Here is an 18,347-nt window from a genome sequence, read left to right on the forward strand (position 1 = left end):
ATGTTAGAGGAGCAGGTGAACCACAGAGTTAGCCTGCTTGGGAGAAAATGGAGTGTGTCATAACACTGAGGTTTCACTGAGGTCGAGAAATGGGTGGCTTGGAAGTGGGAGAAGTGAAAAGATGGAAGATTGTGATCAGAGAAGAGGATCTTGGAGATGATGATGATACTCAAGGTAGGACCGTTTCTAGACAAAAGGCCCAGGTGTGGTCGTGAAGACCACAAGTGAGGAAAGTGGAAATGAGGGTTCCTGGTTGTGGGGAAGCCAGGAGGGGTGTCACAGCATGGGCAGTGGGGGGATCCGCTCCTGAGGGTGTGAGATGGCCTTAGGCCCGAAGGAAGGGGGCTTCAGATCATGGAGATGCACAATACGGAAATAAGAATGGAGGCACAAATCTGAGCTGCAAGGCTTACCGTCAGCTTAGAGAACTTCCTTCCGTCTCACCTCTCTAGTCAGTAAAGAGGAGACAGTACATAACCCGAAGGGTTGTTACTGAGTATTAAGCAATTGGTGCTTCTGAGTGTTGTAGCACAGTGCCTGGCTTGAATTGAACCATTGTTCAGGATTAGAAACACGGTCCTTGTGAAAAGATGTAGCAAGGGATGCTAGGAGAGTGAGTGAGAAGGATGGTTCACAGATCCCCTTTGGAATGGATATGGGAGGACATGTCAACAACTTGCACTTCGTGTTTTGGAAAATTCCAAAAGATACCTGATTAAGTTTCTGATGGACTTCTGTTAATGTCTGTCTGACTCAGATTTGTCGACAGTGGTTTCTTTACTTCCTTCTCCTCTATCGAGTTTGTGTGTATTGACTGTAACCAAATATCCTACAAATGTGCTCCTTTTAGGTAATGGACTTTAAAAAAATTGCTATATATATTTTTGTTTGTTTTTAGCCTCACTGTGTGCTTGTGGGATCTTAATTCCCTGACAGGGGTTGGACCCCAGCCCTTGGCACTGAGAGTGCACAGTCCTAACCAATGGGTTGCCAGGGAATTCCCCCAAAATTACTATATTAAAAAATGTGAGATGTTCCACTTTTATTGTTCTTTTCAATTTATTTTCTATAGCAGAATTTTTATGAATATTTTAATTTAGTTTTTAAGAACTTTATCTTGAAATAATCTTAGAAGAGTTGCAAAAATAGTATGGAGGATTCTTTTCTACCCTTCACCCAACTTCCTCAAATGCCAACGTCTTATATAACTTTAGTGCAGTTATTAATACTAAGAAATTAATATTGGTTCTTACTAAACCACAGACTTGATTCAGGTGTTGGCAGTTTTCCCACTGAAGTGCATTTCCTTTTCTGAGATCCAGCCCAGCATCCCATCTTGTATTTGGTTTGCCGTGTCTTTCACCTCCTCATCAGTGGCACTTCTTCATCTCTGATGCCCTTGACACTTTCCAACAATCCTGCTTATTTTGTATCATGCCCCTCAATATTTTTTCCTTCAGTATTTCTTCCCTGTGTTTTTGAAATCTGTCCCTAGTGCCAGTCAGACTCACATAGTGAAATAGCATAGTGATTCAATTTAGGTGTAGTTTTTAATTAGAAAGTAATTAACTAGAGGAAAATTACTTTTTGGTGCTGCAACTCTCAATTTCCCCAGGCAAAAGACTGTGTTTAAACATGTATATGAAGGTAGTGCTATAAATGAATTAATTTATAATGTATGTTACTAAGGCATTAGTAGAACTTTAGCAACAAAACTGAGAATTACTCTTTAGACTGATCAAAACTGAAGAGTTGATTGATAACTGCTCAAAAAATATTTTTGAATGAGATATATTCTGTTAAATAGCCAACTGATAAGGCTTTTCCCATTAAGGAAATAGATATTTGTCTTATATCCATGAAGTATTAGTCTCATTCAAAGTATTCCTCAGACCTTGTACAGTTATGTATTTTATGCACCATTTGTTCGTTATTTTATTTATTATAGGTATTTAATGAATTATATGTCATTGTTTGCATATATGGATGTGAACTGTTTTTTAGGGCTTTTATAAAACCCGTTACTATGGTGTCCTTTTGTGTCCATGCAGTATATAGACGTATTGACCTATGTTTGAATGGGAGAATTGGTCAACGTGCAGAAGTTTATGTTACTTGTGTCAGCCGTACATGAGGATCTCTGTGTTACTCAGCTCTGCTTAGAAAGTAACCTCGTTGTAATACTAAGTAAGTTGTTCTCAAATGGTGCTGTGGACGCTGTTGCCGCCCCTCTCAGACCCACTTCGCGTGGCTGGTACAGGCGCGGGTGTGCGTGGTGACTCCTGGTGGCTCACAGCTGCCGCCTTAATCCAGAGCCGTGGCCTCAGGGAGCCGTGGTCTGCAGGCAATGGCTGCCTGACTCGGGTGGCGTCAAGGTGGTCTCTCCATCTAGGGACGACTGCTACCCACTGCATTGCAGGCTCAAGTGAGAATCCGGATGCGGCTGTTTTTTAATGTACGTATATATATATATAATTTAATTTATTTATGGCAGTTCTGGGTTTCTTCCTTAATTCCACATATACAGCTTTTGTGTATAAGCTCATGTCATCTTGAAAAGACATTTCACGAAAGAAAGCAGTAGCCTTTTCTTTCTTACATCTCCATCTTACAATTTTGTTTTGATTTCAGTTACAGTAATGGGCTTTCTGTTTTTTAGTTTTCTGTATCTATTAAGTATTTTAAATGCAGGTTAAAGAGGCTGGATCATGTTTGGCCATTAGATAGAAACTAAAAATCATAGTGAATAATTTAGAACAGATGTTCTTATGAAACCACTCTCACCTTTTATAACAATTGTTCCTTAACTTCCTGGCTACTTTTCCTTAGTTAAATATGTGTGTGTGTGTGCAATTGTGTCTGGCTCTGTGGTCCCCATGAACTGTAGCCTGCCAGGCTCCTCTATCCGTGGAATTTTCCATGGAATATTGTGGCGGGTTGCCGTTTCCTTCTCCAGTGGTCTTCCTGGCCCAGGGATCAAACCTGCGTCTCCTGTGTATCCTGCATGACCAGCAGGGTGCTTTAGTAGCCGAGCCACCGGGGAATAATGTAAGCAGTTGGCCATTGGCTACTCAAAAAGGGCACAATAAAGTCACATTCTGGAATCTTTGCCTCATGCCACTGTGAGCACAACAGCTACAATGTAGGTGGATATAGCTGTTGTTCTTTTCTGTTGATTCAGATACCACAAGCAGTATTGTTCTAGGATACCTGAATTTCAGAAATGAAGCACAAATGATGGTGAAGCTTAAAACGAAAACTGGAACTATAATTTACACAGTAGTTAGATTTTTGGAAAATTCAATATATATTAAAGATATATAATATAAAGTATTAAATATGAAACAACTTACCTATGAATTCCATTGTATGTCTGATTTCCCTGAATTAGAGGCTAGGCTTATTAGATGATGATGATTTTCCCTCTCTCTGCGCATCTCTCAGTGGGATGCAGGGTCATTCCTTGTGCAGGACTAGTCCATGTATTGCAGAATGTCTAGCATACCTTTCCCCTGTAAATGCTGGTAGCATCACCTCAGTCACCGTGACAACTGAAATGCCCTGAGACATTTCCAAAATGCTTCCTAAGTAGTGTTAAGGCCTGTTGAAAATCACTGGCTTAGAGAGAAAAAAAGAAAATAAATAATTATTCACATAATAGGATGTTTCTAACCTGAACAGCCAAGAGTAACATTACTAATTACTACCTTTTATTGGAATTTCAAAGGCAACAACTTCTAAGATCTTAAATTTTATATCAAGGTGAAATGAAGGGAATTTTGACTTTTAAGTGCTTCAAAGGTTTGGTAGCCAAAACCTGAGTCAGCTAAAGGCATAAACTGTAGCATCTGAATTGTAGCACCCTTATAAAACTTAGAAAAAATCTTAGCTTTCAGCCTCCTTAGGTGATCCAAAGCCCTGATTTTTATGGGCCCAGTTCTGAGTGGATATGGTTTATATACATTCAGATGCCTTAGCGTTGCACACAAATGACCTAAGGCTAAGGTCAGAAGGAAATCCATTTGAACTGCTCTCTCCTTCAACCACTTTTGTCTTACCTTGGCCTTCCTTCCTTTGTCAGAATAGCCTTTTCCTTAAGCAGCTTAATTGATAGATTCTGGTCGCATTTCATATCTTTATCTGGATATTCTTGACTTGTATTTTTTAGTCACAGTTAGACCTATAGCAGGATCTAGGTTACATAAACCCTTATTTTGAATGGTGCTGTTAAGAAATGTTAGGTTTTTAGGTGGTACCTCTTTTCATAAGAGCAACTTTTATGTGATTTAGAACATTCAATAAATTAGTTAATGTATGTTTTTGATAGGGATAGATTTCCTGGATAGCTCAAACAGTAAATAAATAGTCTGCCGGCAATGTGGGAGACCCGGGTTTGATGCCTGAGTTGGGAAGATCCTTTGGAGGAGGGCATGGCAACCCATTGCAGTATCCTTCCCAGGAGAACCCCATGGACAGAGGAGTCTGGTGGGCTGCAGTCCATGGGGTTGCAGAGTCGGACACAACTGAGCACTTAACACTGCATTTCTTTGCTGGGGTGAAGAAGTGACAGTTCAAATTGTAGAATGCTTTGCCTTTTGTTGGGATCAGTATTAGGTATTTGGTATGTGCTTGCAGCTTATCAGAATCTGGAAAGGGATTGGCTTGTTTACCTTTTACTTTTTATGCTACGTGAAACAGTGCTTTCAGAATGGTGCGAGATGACTTTAGGTGCAACTGTTGTGAAAAAAAAGCTTATATATTTTTATATAATTATATTTCACAGTTATATATAAATTGTGAATCCTAATATGGGATTTTATGGAAGTTTATGAAAGGCAGAAATCTTCAACTGTCTTATTATCTATAATGATGTCAGTGTAATTTTACTAGCCTGTTGTGAATTTTAAAAGTTTTTCTGGTAAGTATTTTCCCTGCTCAAATGATCTAGAATACTCTTCTCTATATCTCTAGTTTCTTTCTTTCTTTTTTTCTCCAGGCAGAGCTACATGGAAATCATTCCAAAACAATTACTGCTGCTTTAGTCACAAATTATTGATTTTCTGTTTCACTGTGTATGTAGAATTGCTGCTCTACTTAGATTCTAAAACAAGGCTTTTTAATTGTGTTTTCCAGGAAGATATGAATTTAAATGAAGATAAAAAGGCACCATTGCGGGAAAAGGACTTCAGTATCAAGAAAGAAATGGTGATGCAGTACATTAATACTGCTTCCAAGACAGTAAGTAAAGCTGTCAGGCTGAGAAATACTGCTGAAACTTGCCGTAGTACAGCGAACAATACATTTGTCTAATGAAGTACCTAAGTATGTGGGCAACTGTAATCAGAGAGCTTTTGGATGTATAATTAAAGGTACAAGTATTACAGTAAGTTTGTTTAACTTAAAAGTATTTCTTACTTTATGGCTTTTAAACTGCTTTTTTAAGCCATTCACAGTGTTAAGAAATGCTGTGGTTGCTTGGTCTGCTCACTTTAGGTCATCTCTCCTTGTTAGTAAATTAAGATGGGCATTGATCTCTCATGTCACTTATAAATTAGGATAATATTTGTATTGTAGAAAAGTGAGACTGATTTGACTCTAACTGCCTAAATCAGAATGCATAATCATGGCTTAGAGGCATCTGTTTAATGTGAGTTTCCCTGTGGATAAAATTAGCTTCTCACAAATTGTAAATGTAGACAGTGAGAGCAGCATTACGTCTCCGCATGGCTGCTGCTTTTCTAGGGAAACATGAAATATGTGGGTGGAAGTAATGACTAAATGTCTGAGATCCATGACTGGCACATAGAATTTATTTCATGGAACAACAAATGAGCTTGACCAGTCATAGAATTGTGACTAAATGGATTGGATGAAAAATATACAATGGAAGCTAATGAGGAAGCAAGGCTCAGTAAAAAGACAATAGAGAATGCTTTTGGCAGAACATAAAATAGAACTGGACTGGAGAAAAATAACTAAACACACTTGTTTTCACGGGGTGTTTTAACCTAAGGCCGGTGGACAAGAATGTGAGTTATTTATACTGTGACTCCACTCATCTATTAGGCCAGTCAGTGACTCAGGTATTTCTTTTGGAAGAAAGGCTCAAGTGATGTTTAATTTTTAAGCATGTCTCATTTTTTGGCAGCCTAATGTTCGGATGTGGAATTCACTGAATACTGTGTTTTTCCCAGCTCTTTCTATAGATGGGCCCTGCATCCTGCCACTGAGATGTACATTGCTTTTGTTCCTCGATGATACTCAGCCATCACAAATTAGCAGTGGGGCTTTAGACTGACTGTTTTAGACTGACTATTTATCTTCTGTTTGATCTTGGACATCTGATTTTGTCTTTATGATCTTCAGTCTCCTTCTACATAAGATGGAGCTAATACTAACTTCACCATAGGCTTGTTGTTAGAATTAAATTAACTGATTAGAAGATAACAGATTTTTAACTGGTGCTTGCCTCTTATAGTAGCAGAGGTTGTAGTAGCAGTTGTTTATTTTTAATTTTGCTTTTTGATTTATCATTCTTACTGTTGAAATCATTTTACTACAAAACACAATTAAAAATATAAGTAAATGTGCCTTAGTAAAATACAAATTTCTTATTAGTTAGTCTGCATTTCTAAGACCTTCACTAAACATGTTTCTTAAGTGTCTGTGCGTAAGGCACTGCTTAAGGCCCTAGTGATTGAGCACCAGGATGGTGTGTCATTGTGTTGTGTGGAGCAACATGGGACACACGTGACAAACACACAAGTGTGTCTTGGGAGGTGAAGTGTGACGTGGGGGGAGAGCAGGGGGGTGGGGATGGTGTAACTGTTTTCTGTAGAGTCATCAGGGCAGAGTCTCCTGTTAGAGAATTTTAAATCCAACAATCATGAATCCACTTAATGTAATTACAGGAGATAATACATTAGTTAGAACTGGTTTAGAAAACCTTGGCATAGTAGTGCAGTTTAATTCTGGAATTTCAGATAAACAAACTTTTTAATAGAACAGAAGATTTTGAACTTCTACACAGTGGATCTGTTTCAGCTCACATTCACTGATTTTAATCTTTAATCCTCTAATTATTTTGGACTTGGGTTGGAATTTATTTACCAGAATTAGATAATTAGATTATCAGAATTGAAATAGATTAACTATCTGAAGTATGATTAAAGCTTTTAATTGGTGTGTGAAGGGTCATGACTCTCCTAGAAGGGTTCTGAATAATTTGGCAAATGGTTAACATTGTAGAGAGTTCAAGCTGACCAGTCATCTATTTTTGCTATGGAAGTAAAAACACATTCATTAACTCTAGGACGTGCACTTTGTTATGCCAGTATATTTAGGTTGATGAGTACTGAAAAAATTTCTCTGAGAAAAGCAATGAGTTCATAGATAGGTTGTTCTACAGAGAATGTGGGAAGTGTGTGTCAGATGTTACCATTTTAGCCTTAGAATTTACTTTGAGATTCTCTTTTGTGTGTAAGCATTAATATTCTCTTTTGGAAGATAGTATTGATGCCTACTATCGGTGATTTGATAACACTTTAGCAATGTTAACCTTTAAATTAGCCCTGAAGTAGATCAGCTTGACTTTAAAATAGTGGAAAAAAAAGAAAACACTGAAAAAGCCATCAATCAAACTAGATTGTTTTCAAGATCTTACAAGTTTCGGTTTAGGTGGCCGAATAGTACAACTGAATTTCTTCAGTTAGGAAATATTATTAAAATGTACTAAGCAAATATCATACTTAGAAGCTAAAAATGCCATACTGAATGTTTCTACCTTCCCAGGGCCTCTTGGCCCGCGCAGTCCGATGGCCGGCTCTGGTGGGGCTTCTGAGAACGCTCTCCCTGGGCCTGAGCCGGCAGCTGCCTTCCCTGCTGCGGTCGTGGCTGGGCCGGGTGTGCGGTGCCCGGCGACTGACGCCGTGGAGCTGCTGCTCTGGCTCCGTGCAGGCCTGTGCCAGACTCTGCTTACGAAGGTGATGTCTGCTCTTACTTAAGCTGCTTTGAGCTGGGTTTTGCTTTGCTGCTGTAAACATCCTGTAGGCCGTCCAGGTGTCCTTTTGTGTATGTGGGCTGTCTCTTTAATTCCCTTTGGAAAGTTCTCTTTCTATCCAAAGAAGTGTCTAAAAGATCCTTGGAGTCACTGCAAGGTTTGGTGGCCATTTCTTGGTAAATGACTTGCCTTAGATGCTTAGCAGCAAGTTTTTTGGAGAATGTATGCATGCATGCTGAGTCACTTTAGTCATGTCCAACTCTTTGTGACACTATGGACTGTGGCCCTCCAGGCTCTTCTGTCCATGGGATTCTCCAGGCAAGAATACTGGAGTGGGTTGCCATGCCCTTCAGGGGATCTTCCCCACCCAAGGATTGAACCCACGTCTCTTCAGTCTCCTGCACTGGCAGGAAAGTTCTTTACCACCAACACCATCTGGGAATTACTGGAGAACACTTCTTTCAAAAAGAAAGTGGCACTAGTGGTAAAGCATCCGCCTGCCAGTACAGGAGATGGAAGAGATGTGGGTTTAATCCCTGGGTCAGGAAGATCCCCTGATGTAGGAAATGGCAACCCGCTCCAGTACTCTTGCCTGGAAAATTCCATGGACAGAGGGGCCTGGCGGGCTACAGTCCATAAGTCTCAAAGAGTAGTTAAAATAAATAAATTTATATTAAAAAAAAAAAAAAAGAAGAGTTGGACACAACTAAGCTCACATCACTTGCCTTTTCCTACTCCATGGAATCTTTCTGACCCGGGAATCGAACTGGCATCTCCTGTTTGTCTTCTTTGTTGCAGATGGATTTTTTTACTGCTGAGCCACTGGGGAAGCCCAGCCTGTTGCAGAGGATTAGTAAAAAATCTCTTTCCCATCTGTTGAGAAGAAAGAATTTGCTGTTCCACTTTTAGGCTTTTTCAGGGTGGATTTGTGGTGATTCAAAATGGAGACAACCTGAGAGGCCAAAACCTGTGTCTCAGAAAGTAAAAGCAGTTTAAGTTGCTATCTCATGTTAGCTCCCTCAGATTGCCAGGACATGGAAGCAACCTAGATGCCCGTGAGCAGATGAATGGATAAGGAAGCTATGGTACATATACACAGTGGAATATTACTCAGCCATTAAAAAGAATACATTTGAGTCAGTTCTAATGAGATGGATGAAACTGGAGCCCATTATACAGAGTGAAGTAAGCCAGACAGAAAGATAAACACCAATACAGTATACTAATGCATATATATGGAATTTAAAAAGATGGTAATGATAACCCTATATGCAAGACAGAAAAAGAGACACAGATGTATAGAACAGACTTTTGGACTCTGTGGGAGAAGGCGAGGGTGGGATGATCTGAGAGAATAGCATTGAAACATGTATATTATCAAGGGTGAAACAGATCGCCAGCCCAGGTTGGATGCATGAGACAAGTGCTCGGGGCTGGTGCACTGGGATGACCCAGAGGGATGGGATGGGGAGGGAGGCGGGAGGGGGGATCGGGATGGGGAACACATGTAAGTCCATGGCTGATTCATGTCAATGTATGGCAAAAACCACTACAATATTGTAAAGTAATTAGCCTCCAGCTAATAAAAATAAATGAAAACAAAAAAAGTTATCTACAAAGAAAAAAAAAAGTGAAAGCAAACCCTCTGGAAGAAGGAGAAGGTCAGAGCTGGTTAGAGGGAGTGAGGAGGGGAATTGGCCCAGCCAGGAGAGAAGGGATGGGGCGGAGGGGCGTCTGTTGTTGGGACAAGAGGGAAATCGGGGGGGGGGGGGTCCAGAGAGAAGGGACAGGGCGGAGGGGCGTCTGGTGCCTTGGTGACTTGGGGTTTCAGGGGGAGAGGGAGAGACATTTGAAGAGTTTGGAGGGAGATTGTATTTTACTGTATGTACTGAAACACCTTTTTTATGTCTTTAAGAACCGCTGTGTCTCTAAGAAGAACCATTCATCTTCTTTTTCTTTTTCCTAATTTATTTTTATATACTGAGATGACGCCACTGTCCAGGCAAGTTCACTTCTATACAGACTACAGCCAGACACCTGTCAGCATATAGTCTTTTTTGGTTGTAGATATAATGCTTTAAAAATCTTTCTTAAAAATGTATACTTCTTGTTCCTGAGGATTGCGCTAGCTTGGAATCAAAAGTTTTTCCAGGCTCCCCACCCTGCCATCCATATGTCTTTGGAATCTGTCCCCACTACAGGTAACAAGCTCATTTTAGGTGGACTTCGTGAAATGAAAAGACCCAACCTCACATTTCTAAGGTGTCTCACGAAAACATCCATCCTTCATTCCCTATTTGTGTCTTGATTTTTCCTATTTGCTTTCTTTATCCAAGGAATGAAGCGTAAATCCTCTTTTATAAATGCTCCTGGAAGTTTACTAGCTTCCTTTGACTTCGTTTCTAATTTTTTTCTTTCCTAGGTTATCAGGTCTAGAGTGGAATCAAGTGGCTACAAGTGTTCCTCTGTTAGAAAAGTTTGGTTGGCATTTAACTTTACCCCTTGAATTCTTTCTTAAATATTATTTCTTCTTTAGTCTTCTTTAGTAAGAAATATAAATGACAACTATTTACAGAACATAATTTTAAAAGGTACACAGAAGACTGTAACAATTTTTCAAAAAGTGTGATGAAATGACTGAGTGTACATTGAGTTCTTAAATGTAGGATTATAGACTTTCTCAAACACAAAGGACGTGGTTTTCTGCATTGTCAGCCTTATAGGCATATTTTGATCAGATCAGGAAAGAACTGCTTTGAGGAAATATTAGTTGTAAGCTCATTTGTATGTGTGCTTTTTCTCTAGGTAGAAAATCTAGACTTGATTTGTTAATATTTAATATCAGTGAGGGTATTTTCATACCTTTTAGTATGCATTTTATTTTTTAGAGTTCAGTTTCATATGTTAATTTGGGAAACGTTGTCAGATATAGGTCAATCAAGTTGTTGTCTCTGTTTTATTTCCTCACTTTTTGTCATTATTTAAAAATAGAAACTTAGATGAACCATAATTAGTTACACATTCTTGGTAGTGTTAGCATGGGTTTTCCTGGCTTACATTTCAGGTCTGGGGTTTGATCAGAGCACCCCTGCAACATAAAAGCTCGGTTAAGTGTGTGCTGGTCGCTGGTGTTAGACACTTGCCATCAGTGCTCGTGGGATACTTTGCCTGTTTGTCTCCAGGTCTTGGTTGCTGAAGAGGGAAAATTTCAGAGCCTCAGAACAATGGACCAGTTTCTTGTTGAGAGTATTTTCTAATTTAGCTGGCATTTTCATTTCCATTTGTGCCTTTATAGGGCAGGTTTTATTTATGTACAACTAAAATTATCTTCCAACAGCTCAAATTCATCCAGCTTTCTTGAGTTGTCTGAGCAGCACCAGTGGTGTATTGTATTCTCTGTTGTTACTGTATTGTGTTTTTGTTTAGGCAGGAGATGAATATGAATGTGACGGTGATCTTTTCTTTTTTAATAGGAAGAAATTATATTGGAATCAAACTAGAATTGTATATTTTTGGTTTTTAAAAAATGTTACTGTTAGTTAAGACATTTTTTCTTTTATTATAGCACTTTAAAAAAGATTCATCAGATACAGAAACACTGTTATTTATTAGTAAAATTGACTAGACTTTTAGAGCCTGACAGGGTTAGTGGTGCTTTTACCAGTTGTGGCATTAGAGGTCATCTGAGATTGTTTTCATCTTGCTTATTGAGTTGTTGCTTGATCTATGATATTTTGCTGTGTTCGTGATTACTTTTTAGATTTTTTGAATATAATTAATTTTATGTCTGATAGCTGCAAAAGGAGTCAAAACTTTGCAAGTGCCAGGAAGAAGAGGCCTGTGATTATGATGTAGATGAAAGGGAAGAGCAGGTATCTGTATGGAATGGACCTTCTGAAAGCAGGAACAGTTCTAAAGGAATAAGTGAAAAATGGAGAAAAATGCTGTGTATGTATGATTGTTTTCCAGTGAATGAAGGGGAAAAGTATGTCAGTGGAAATAACAAACAATCTATAATAAAGAATAGAAAAGAATTTTATTTGAGGAACAGTGGAATAGTGGTGCTCAACCTTGATATCCATTAGAATCGTTTGGGAAGCTTTAAACATCTTGATGTCTGGGTTCTGTCGTTTTCAATCAAGTCAGGTAGGACCCAGGGATCAGTATTTAGTAATGCTCTCCTGGCGATTCCTGAGTACAGTCACGGGTGAGAACTGCTGGACTGGACAAGGTGAGCCTTATCACTAGGTGTCTTCATGGAACCCTAGTTCAGCCAAAGACTAGAAGTTAGTAGGATTGAAAGGCTGAGCATGCTGAACATTTACTCGGGAAGCTGTCATCAAGTAACTCTGGGTTCTGGGCTAGTTTGCCTGTGTGTAAGTGAAAATGAATGTTCAAAGGCATGCTGTAACTACAAAGAAATTCTCTGACCCTTGGCCTCTTGTGAAAAATCATCAAAGTAGGGGAAGGTTATCTCCTATAACAGATGGAAGGACTTGGGTCTTTTTGGAAAAAGATGCCCGGCAACGAGGGAGAGGGTGTACCTGGTTTTCAAGTTTCAGTGGTGGCAGTAAATTTAAACTCCTCTTAAATTTGGTTTGTATTAATACTTAATAGACATACTTTCAGTTCTCACTTACTCCTAAAGAGAATAAATCCTGTCCATGCTTAAAACTCCGTAGTGGGATGGTCATCTTGTGTACAGAAGGCTTTCCTTCCTGATTTCGTGCTTCCCTGATACACTGCCATTTCCTCACTGGTATGATATTCTGTCCTTGGGATTCTGTGGGGTATGAAATTGTCCAAAAGTAAATTCAGAAGTCTTTGTGTCTGCATGCATGTGTGCTAAGTTGCTTCAGTTGTGTCTGAGTCTTTGCGACCCCATGGTCTGTAGGCTGTCAGGCTCCTCTGTCCATGGGATTCTCCAGGCAGGAATACTAGAGTGGGTTGCCATTTCCTCTACCAGAGGGGTCTTCCTTACCCAGGGTTGAACCCACATCTCATGCCTCCTGCATTGGCAGGCAGGTTCTTTACCGCTAGAGCCACCGGGGCAGGTTTTGTCTATTCCTTGTACACAATTACTGTTAAACTAGTCCTTTTTCTTTTTTTTTGTAGCCTTTGGGAAAGCTGTATTGCCTTGATCAGTGAGCTAAAAATCATTTTGCTGTTTTTGTTTGTTTTTGTTATTCTCTTTCATATAGTAGAGATTTTTAAATTTACTCAGGTGGTCTTTTACTTAGGTCTGAAATTATCTAAGAGCATTTCAGCATTTTGCAAATGAAGTATGTGAGAATCTCCAGATAGTAACTAGGACTAGAAACTAGGGCTTCTGATTTTCTAAACCTTTTTATTGTAAAGTAAAACACAGTTATAGAAAACACTGAAAAGTAAATATGTAGCTTAATGAATTATAAGAAAATCACACATATCAATAAACAGAACCTTGGCAGCCATCTTAGAAACTCCATCATTTACGCTGTCAAACTTTGCTTTTTTATCCTTAAATCACTACCTTGACTTTTATGGGAGTTACTTCCTTGATTTTCTTTAATTTTATCACCGAAAATTGTATTACCAGACACCGTTTGTTGTTGCTTATGTTTTGATATTTGGAATATCTTTAACAGTGTTTTAATATTCAAGTTCCTCTCCATCCCTTTATTTTATCTAAGGCAGTCTGGATTTTACTGATTGCATCCTTGTGATGACATTAATATTTCTCTTTCTCTTTCCTTTTTATTTCCTGCAAAATGGCAGCTAGTTCAGAGGCTAGATCAGACTCAGGTTTGATCCCTTTGGTAGGACTGTAGGAGTATGTTCTGTATCAGAGGTTACTTCACATACAGTGTATAGTTAAAATTCTATAATTTTGATTTCATTTATTAGTTGGAATATATTTATAAAGAGACATTTTCTCTCAAATACTGATTACCATGTGATATAGGAAATTTAGGATAAATTCTTGATTCTTTTTGCCAGTTTTCAAGATACTGAATTGGTTCCCTATCATCCTATAAAGGTAATCCTTTATTATTATTATTAATATTAATGAAGCTCAAATTATCCCATCTTCAACCAGTGGGGTCTTGTCCAGCTGACTCCTAGTCATTTTGGGGTGACCCTGCTGTTTTACGTTGTTTCGTTTCTATCTGGTAAGATAAGATGACCTGCACTCCCCTCTTTTCCCACACTACACCTGGAATCAGTTATTTCTTTTGGTGGGAAATAATACTTTTAGAACAATCTGGCTGTTAAGGATACTTACTGCTAGTGGGTTAATTACTGTTTGTAGACCTTTTCAGTGGCGAGACAGCAAAGGAAAAAAATATGTGTCTGTGTTTAAAAGTTTCTTCTTTTGCATTTACTGTCCACATCTTCAACTGTTTTTGTTGTTATACTATATTTACATGGAGCATATAGTCATTACATTCTATATTCTTTTGGTAGGCTGCAGTCCATGGGGGTCTCAAAGAGTTGGACACGACTGAGTGAGTTCACTTTCACTTTTCACTTTCATGCATTGGAGAAGGAAATGGCAACTCACTCCAGTGTTCTTGCCTGGAGAATCCCAGGGACATGGGAGCCTGGTGGGCTGCCGTCTATGGGGTCACACAGAGTCAGACATGACTGAAGCGACTTAGCAGCAGCAGTGTTTACTATTAGATTGATACGAAAGTAATAGTGGTTTTGGAACCTGAATTTTAAATCATTGTAACTAGGCTCAAACACATGTCTATTAATCAAAATAGGAACCATTACAATCAACATATTTTTTGCCAAAAAGAAATAAGTGTTTAGTCCTGTAGCAAAGAAATCCATGCTTTGGAATTCAGTGACCTCCTGGAAAGCATTTTCTGCTTCTGCTGCTTGTGGAAGCATTTCCCCTGCAAACAGTTGTTGCGATGCTTGGAGAAGAGGTAGCCGATGGGCGAGAGGTCAGGTGAGCATGGTGGATGAGGCAGAGCCTTGTAACCCGATGCGCAGGTTGGTTGTGTCACATGCGGTCACATGTTGTCGTGGAGGAGAACTGGGCCCTTTCTGGAGGTCAGGTGAGCGCGGTGGATGAGGCAGAGCCTCATAACCTGATGCACAGGTTGGTTGTGTCACATGCGGTCACATGTTGTCGTGGAGGAGAACTGGGCCGTTTCTAGTGACCAGTGTTGTCTGCAGTGAGGCAGTTTTCAGTGCATCTCTTTGAGTTGCTGAGCATGCTTCTCAGTTGTGATCTTTCCGCTGGCATTCAGAAAGCTGTAGTGGATCAGACTGGCAATGGGCCACCAGACAGTGACCAGGACCTTTTTTGGTTCAGGCCTGGCTTTGGGACGTGCTTTGGAGCTTCTTCTCAGTCCAGCCACTGAGCTGGTTGTCTCTGGTTGTCATATAAAGTCCACCTGTTGTTGCACATCACAATCTGATTGAGAAATGTTTTGTTGTTGTTATAGAGTAGAAGAACATGACACTTCAGAACAACAGTTTTTGTCTTGATATTTGGTCAGCTCATGAGAAATCCACTTATCAAGCTTTTTCACCTTTCCATTTGACTTCAAAGGTCAAATGACCATTGGTCAGCGTTGAGTTCTTTGGCAACTTCTTGTGTGACTGTAGAGGATCAACTTCAGTGATTGCTTTTAGTTGGTTGTTGTCAAATTCCAGTGACTGACCACTCTGCTCCTCATCGTCAAGGCTATCATCTCCTTCACAAAACTTCTTGAACACCCCCTGCAATATACATTCATTAGTAATTTCTAGGCCAGATGTGTTGTTGCTGTTGTGAATTGTCTCTGCTGCTTTATGACCCATTTTGAAATCGAATAAGAAAATTGCTGAATTTGCTTTTTTGTCTAACATAATTTCCATAGTCTAAAATAAATATGTGAAGAAGAACTAAAGAGTCTCTTGATGAAAGTGAAAGAGGAGAGTGAAAAAGTTGGCTTAAAGCTCAACATTCAGAAAACTAAGATCATGGCATCCAGTCCCATCACTTCATGGCAAATAGTTGGGGAAACAATGGAAACAGTGAGACTCTTTATTTTTTTGGCTCCAAAATCACTGCAGATGGTGACTGCAGCCATGAAATTTAAAGACGCTTGCTCTTTGAAAGAAAAGCTATGACCAACCTACACAGCATATTAAAGAACAGAGACATTACTTTACCAACAAAGCTCCATCTAGTCAAAGCTATGGTTTTTCCAGTAGTCAGGTATGGATGTAGAATTGCTGAGTGCTGATGAATTGATGCTTTTGAACTGTGGTGTTGGAGAAAACTCTTGAGAGTCCCTTGGACTGCAAGGAGATCCAACCAGTCCATCCTAAAAGAAATCAGTCCTTGATATTCATTGTAAGGACTGATGCTGAAGCTGAAACTCCAATACTTTGGCCACCTCATGCGAAGAACTGACTCATTTGAAAAGACCTTGGTGCTAGGAAAGATTGACGGCAGAAGGAGAAGGGGACAACAGAGGATGAGATGGTTGGATGCATCACCAACTTGATAGACATGAGTTTGAGCAAGCTCCAGCAGTTGGTGATGGTCAGGGAGGCCTGGCGTGCTGTAGTGCATGGAATTGCTAAGAATTGGACATGACTGAGCGACTGAACTGAACTGAAAATAAGTATAAAATATATATATAAAGTATAAAATATATATATAAAGTATAAAATATAAAATATATAGTAAGTCATTAGCAAAAAAAGGTAGAGCGAGAAATGTGCATTAAAATGATGTATACCTACGTTTATTGAAGAATGTATTCTAATATCATATGACAAATGCAAAACCACTATTACTTTTGCATCAACCTAATAATTTTGCTTTAGGTTTTTGTCTCATTTCTTTTTAACATATATATATTAGTCTCTCTCAGTTCATTTTGAAATGGAGAGTTGCAGATTGCCGTGTTTCCGGCTGTGTTTTGTCGTCAGCGGGGTTGCTCAGGTCCGTGTAGGTCTCTCCCAGCACTCTCTCCGCAGCGGGGAGCCTGGCGGGAGCCCTGGGCGCAGTGCTGGGACAGTCCTCACGGGACAGCGGGACACCGGTGGCTCGGGGTCTGCGGGTCTTCCTGCCTCTGACCCACACCCGCCTGTTTCCAGCTGCTGTTCTCACACTGTGTAAGAATAGCTCTGGGCTACTTCTGATATGTTTTCACATCTTCAGACGTCTTGTTGATGTCTCTGCTTCTTTACATCATACCTTGATGCCGTGCAGATTTTGTGACTGTTAAGTGGGTTCTCTCCAAATGATTGGATTTTGAGGATCATGGAGATACCTTATTGCTCAGTATTGGTAGGTTTTGCTATTTAGTTGTTTTGTTTGTTTTTCTGTGGAGATCCAAAAACTATACTGCTGCGGTCACCTGCCCAGGTCCTCTCGTCTTCTGATTTTGAGTCTAGTATCCTTTTCCTTATTTTAAGTCAGTTTTATGTCTTTGGTTAAAAACTGTTTCTGAATTGTTAGTATTCTTCCTCTTGCTTGCCCCACCCAGTCTTGACTTTCAGGGGAGAAAATGATACATTAATGCATGACCTTTTCCTATGTAATGTCAACTGATAGAGCTAGGTTTTGCTGCTTATTTCATTCATAAACTGTCATCAAACCTTTTAATGGTCCATGACCTACAAGTATAATTAAATAAAGCACTAGCTTTAGTCTTAATTTCTATATTATGTTTGTGCAGTGCTATCATCTAATATAATTTAAATAAGTTATGCAGAATGCATTGTTATTTATATTCCATTGATCATTGGGAAATTCAGACTGCCCTGCAATACTTTACCCCACCCTGGAAAAACAGGTCTCATCTGCTTGTGTGTGTCTATAAATTAGTGAGTGTGTTAAATCTATCGCAGCGTGAAATCACTTCAGGCGTTGAAAGACTATCTTAAAAGAATTTAAATTGATTGCAGATGTTGGTGCAATTAAGCAGGCCTGATGAGCTCAGAATCATGTTTCTCAGATTTGAATATGAATACATTTAAAAAATTATAGTGATGTACTCCATGTAAATGGAGTTCATAGGCATCTGAGAGTTTCTGTCACCTTGTGCTTGAAAATGGTTCAGCACTGTAAAAAGTGATGTGTGACCCCTTATGCGTGTACCTGTATCACTTAAATGAAAATGTGCTACTCATCTTAAGTATGTGGTTCTGTGTATCTCTAACCAACTAGAATTGACTTTGGATGAATATTTTCCTTCGTTATTTCATTTGCCTACTAATTAGTCTACTTTTGTGCCTGTAATCCATTTGAAAGTTAGTCTACAGACAGAGCCCAGTGGCTTGTGGGACCTTAGTTGCTGAGCCAAACTAGGGGTTGGACTTGCACCCTTGAGTCCTGACCACTGAACTGCCA

General features: G+C 39.4%; 1 protein-coding gene across 5 annotated transcripts in view; it reads left to right on the plus strand.

The window, feature by feature from the left end:
• Positions 1-18,347, plus strand: part of DIAPH3 (diaphanous related formin 3) — a 530,180-nt gene that overhangs the window by 63,576 nt on the left and 448,257 nt on the right. For all 5 annotated transcript variants that reach the window (XM_065901830.1, XM_065901832.1, XM_065901833.1 and 2 more), the window contains one exon: positions 5,134-5,238. In XM_065901830.1, the coding sequence (XP_065757902.1) occupies positions 5,134-5,238 (105 nt within the window). The remainder of the gene's footprint in view (positions 1-5,133; positions 5,239-18,347) is intronic.

The sequence above is a fragment of the Muntiacus reevesi genome, chromosome 11, assembly GCF_963930625.1.
Source record: "Muntiacus reevesi chromosome 11, mMunRee1.1, whole genome shotgun sequence".
Lineage (NCBI taxonomy): Eukaryota > Metazoa > Chordata > Mammalia > Artiodactyla > Cervidae > Muntiacus > Muntiacus reevesi.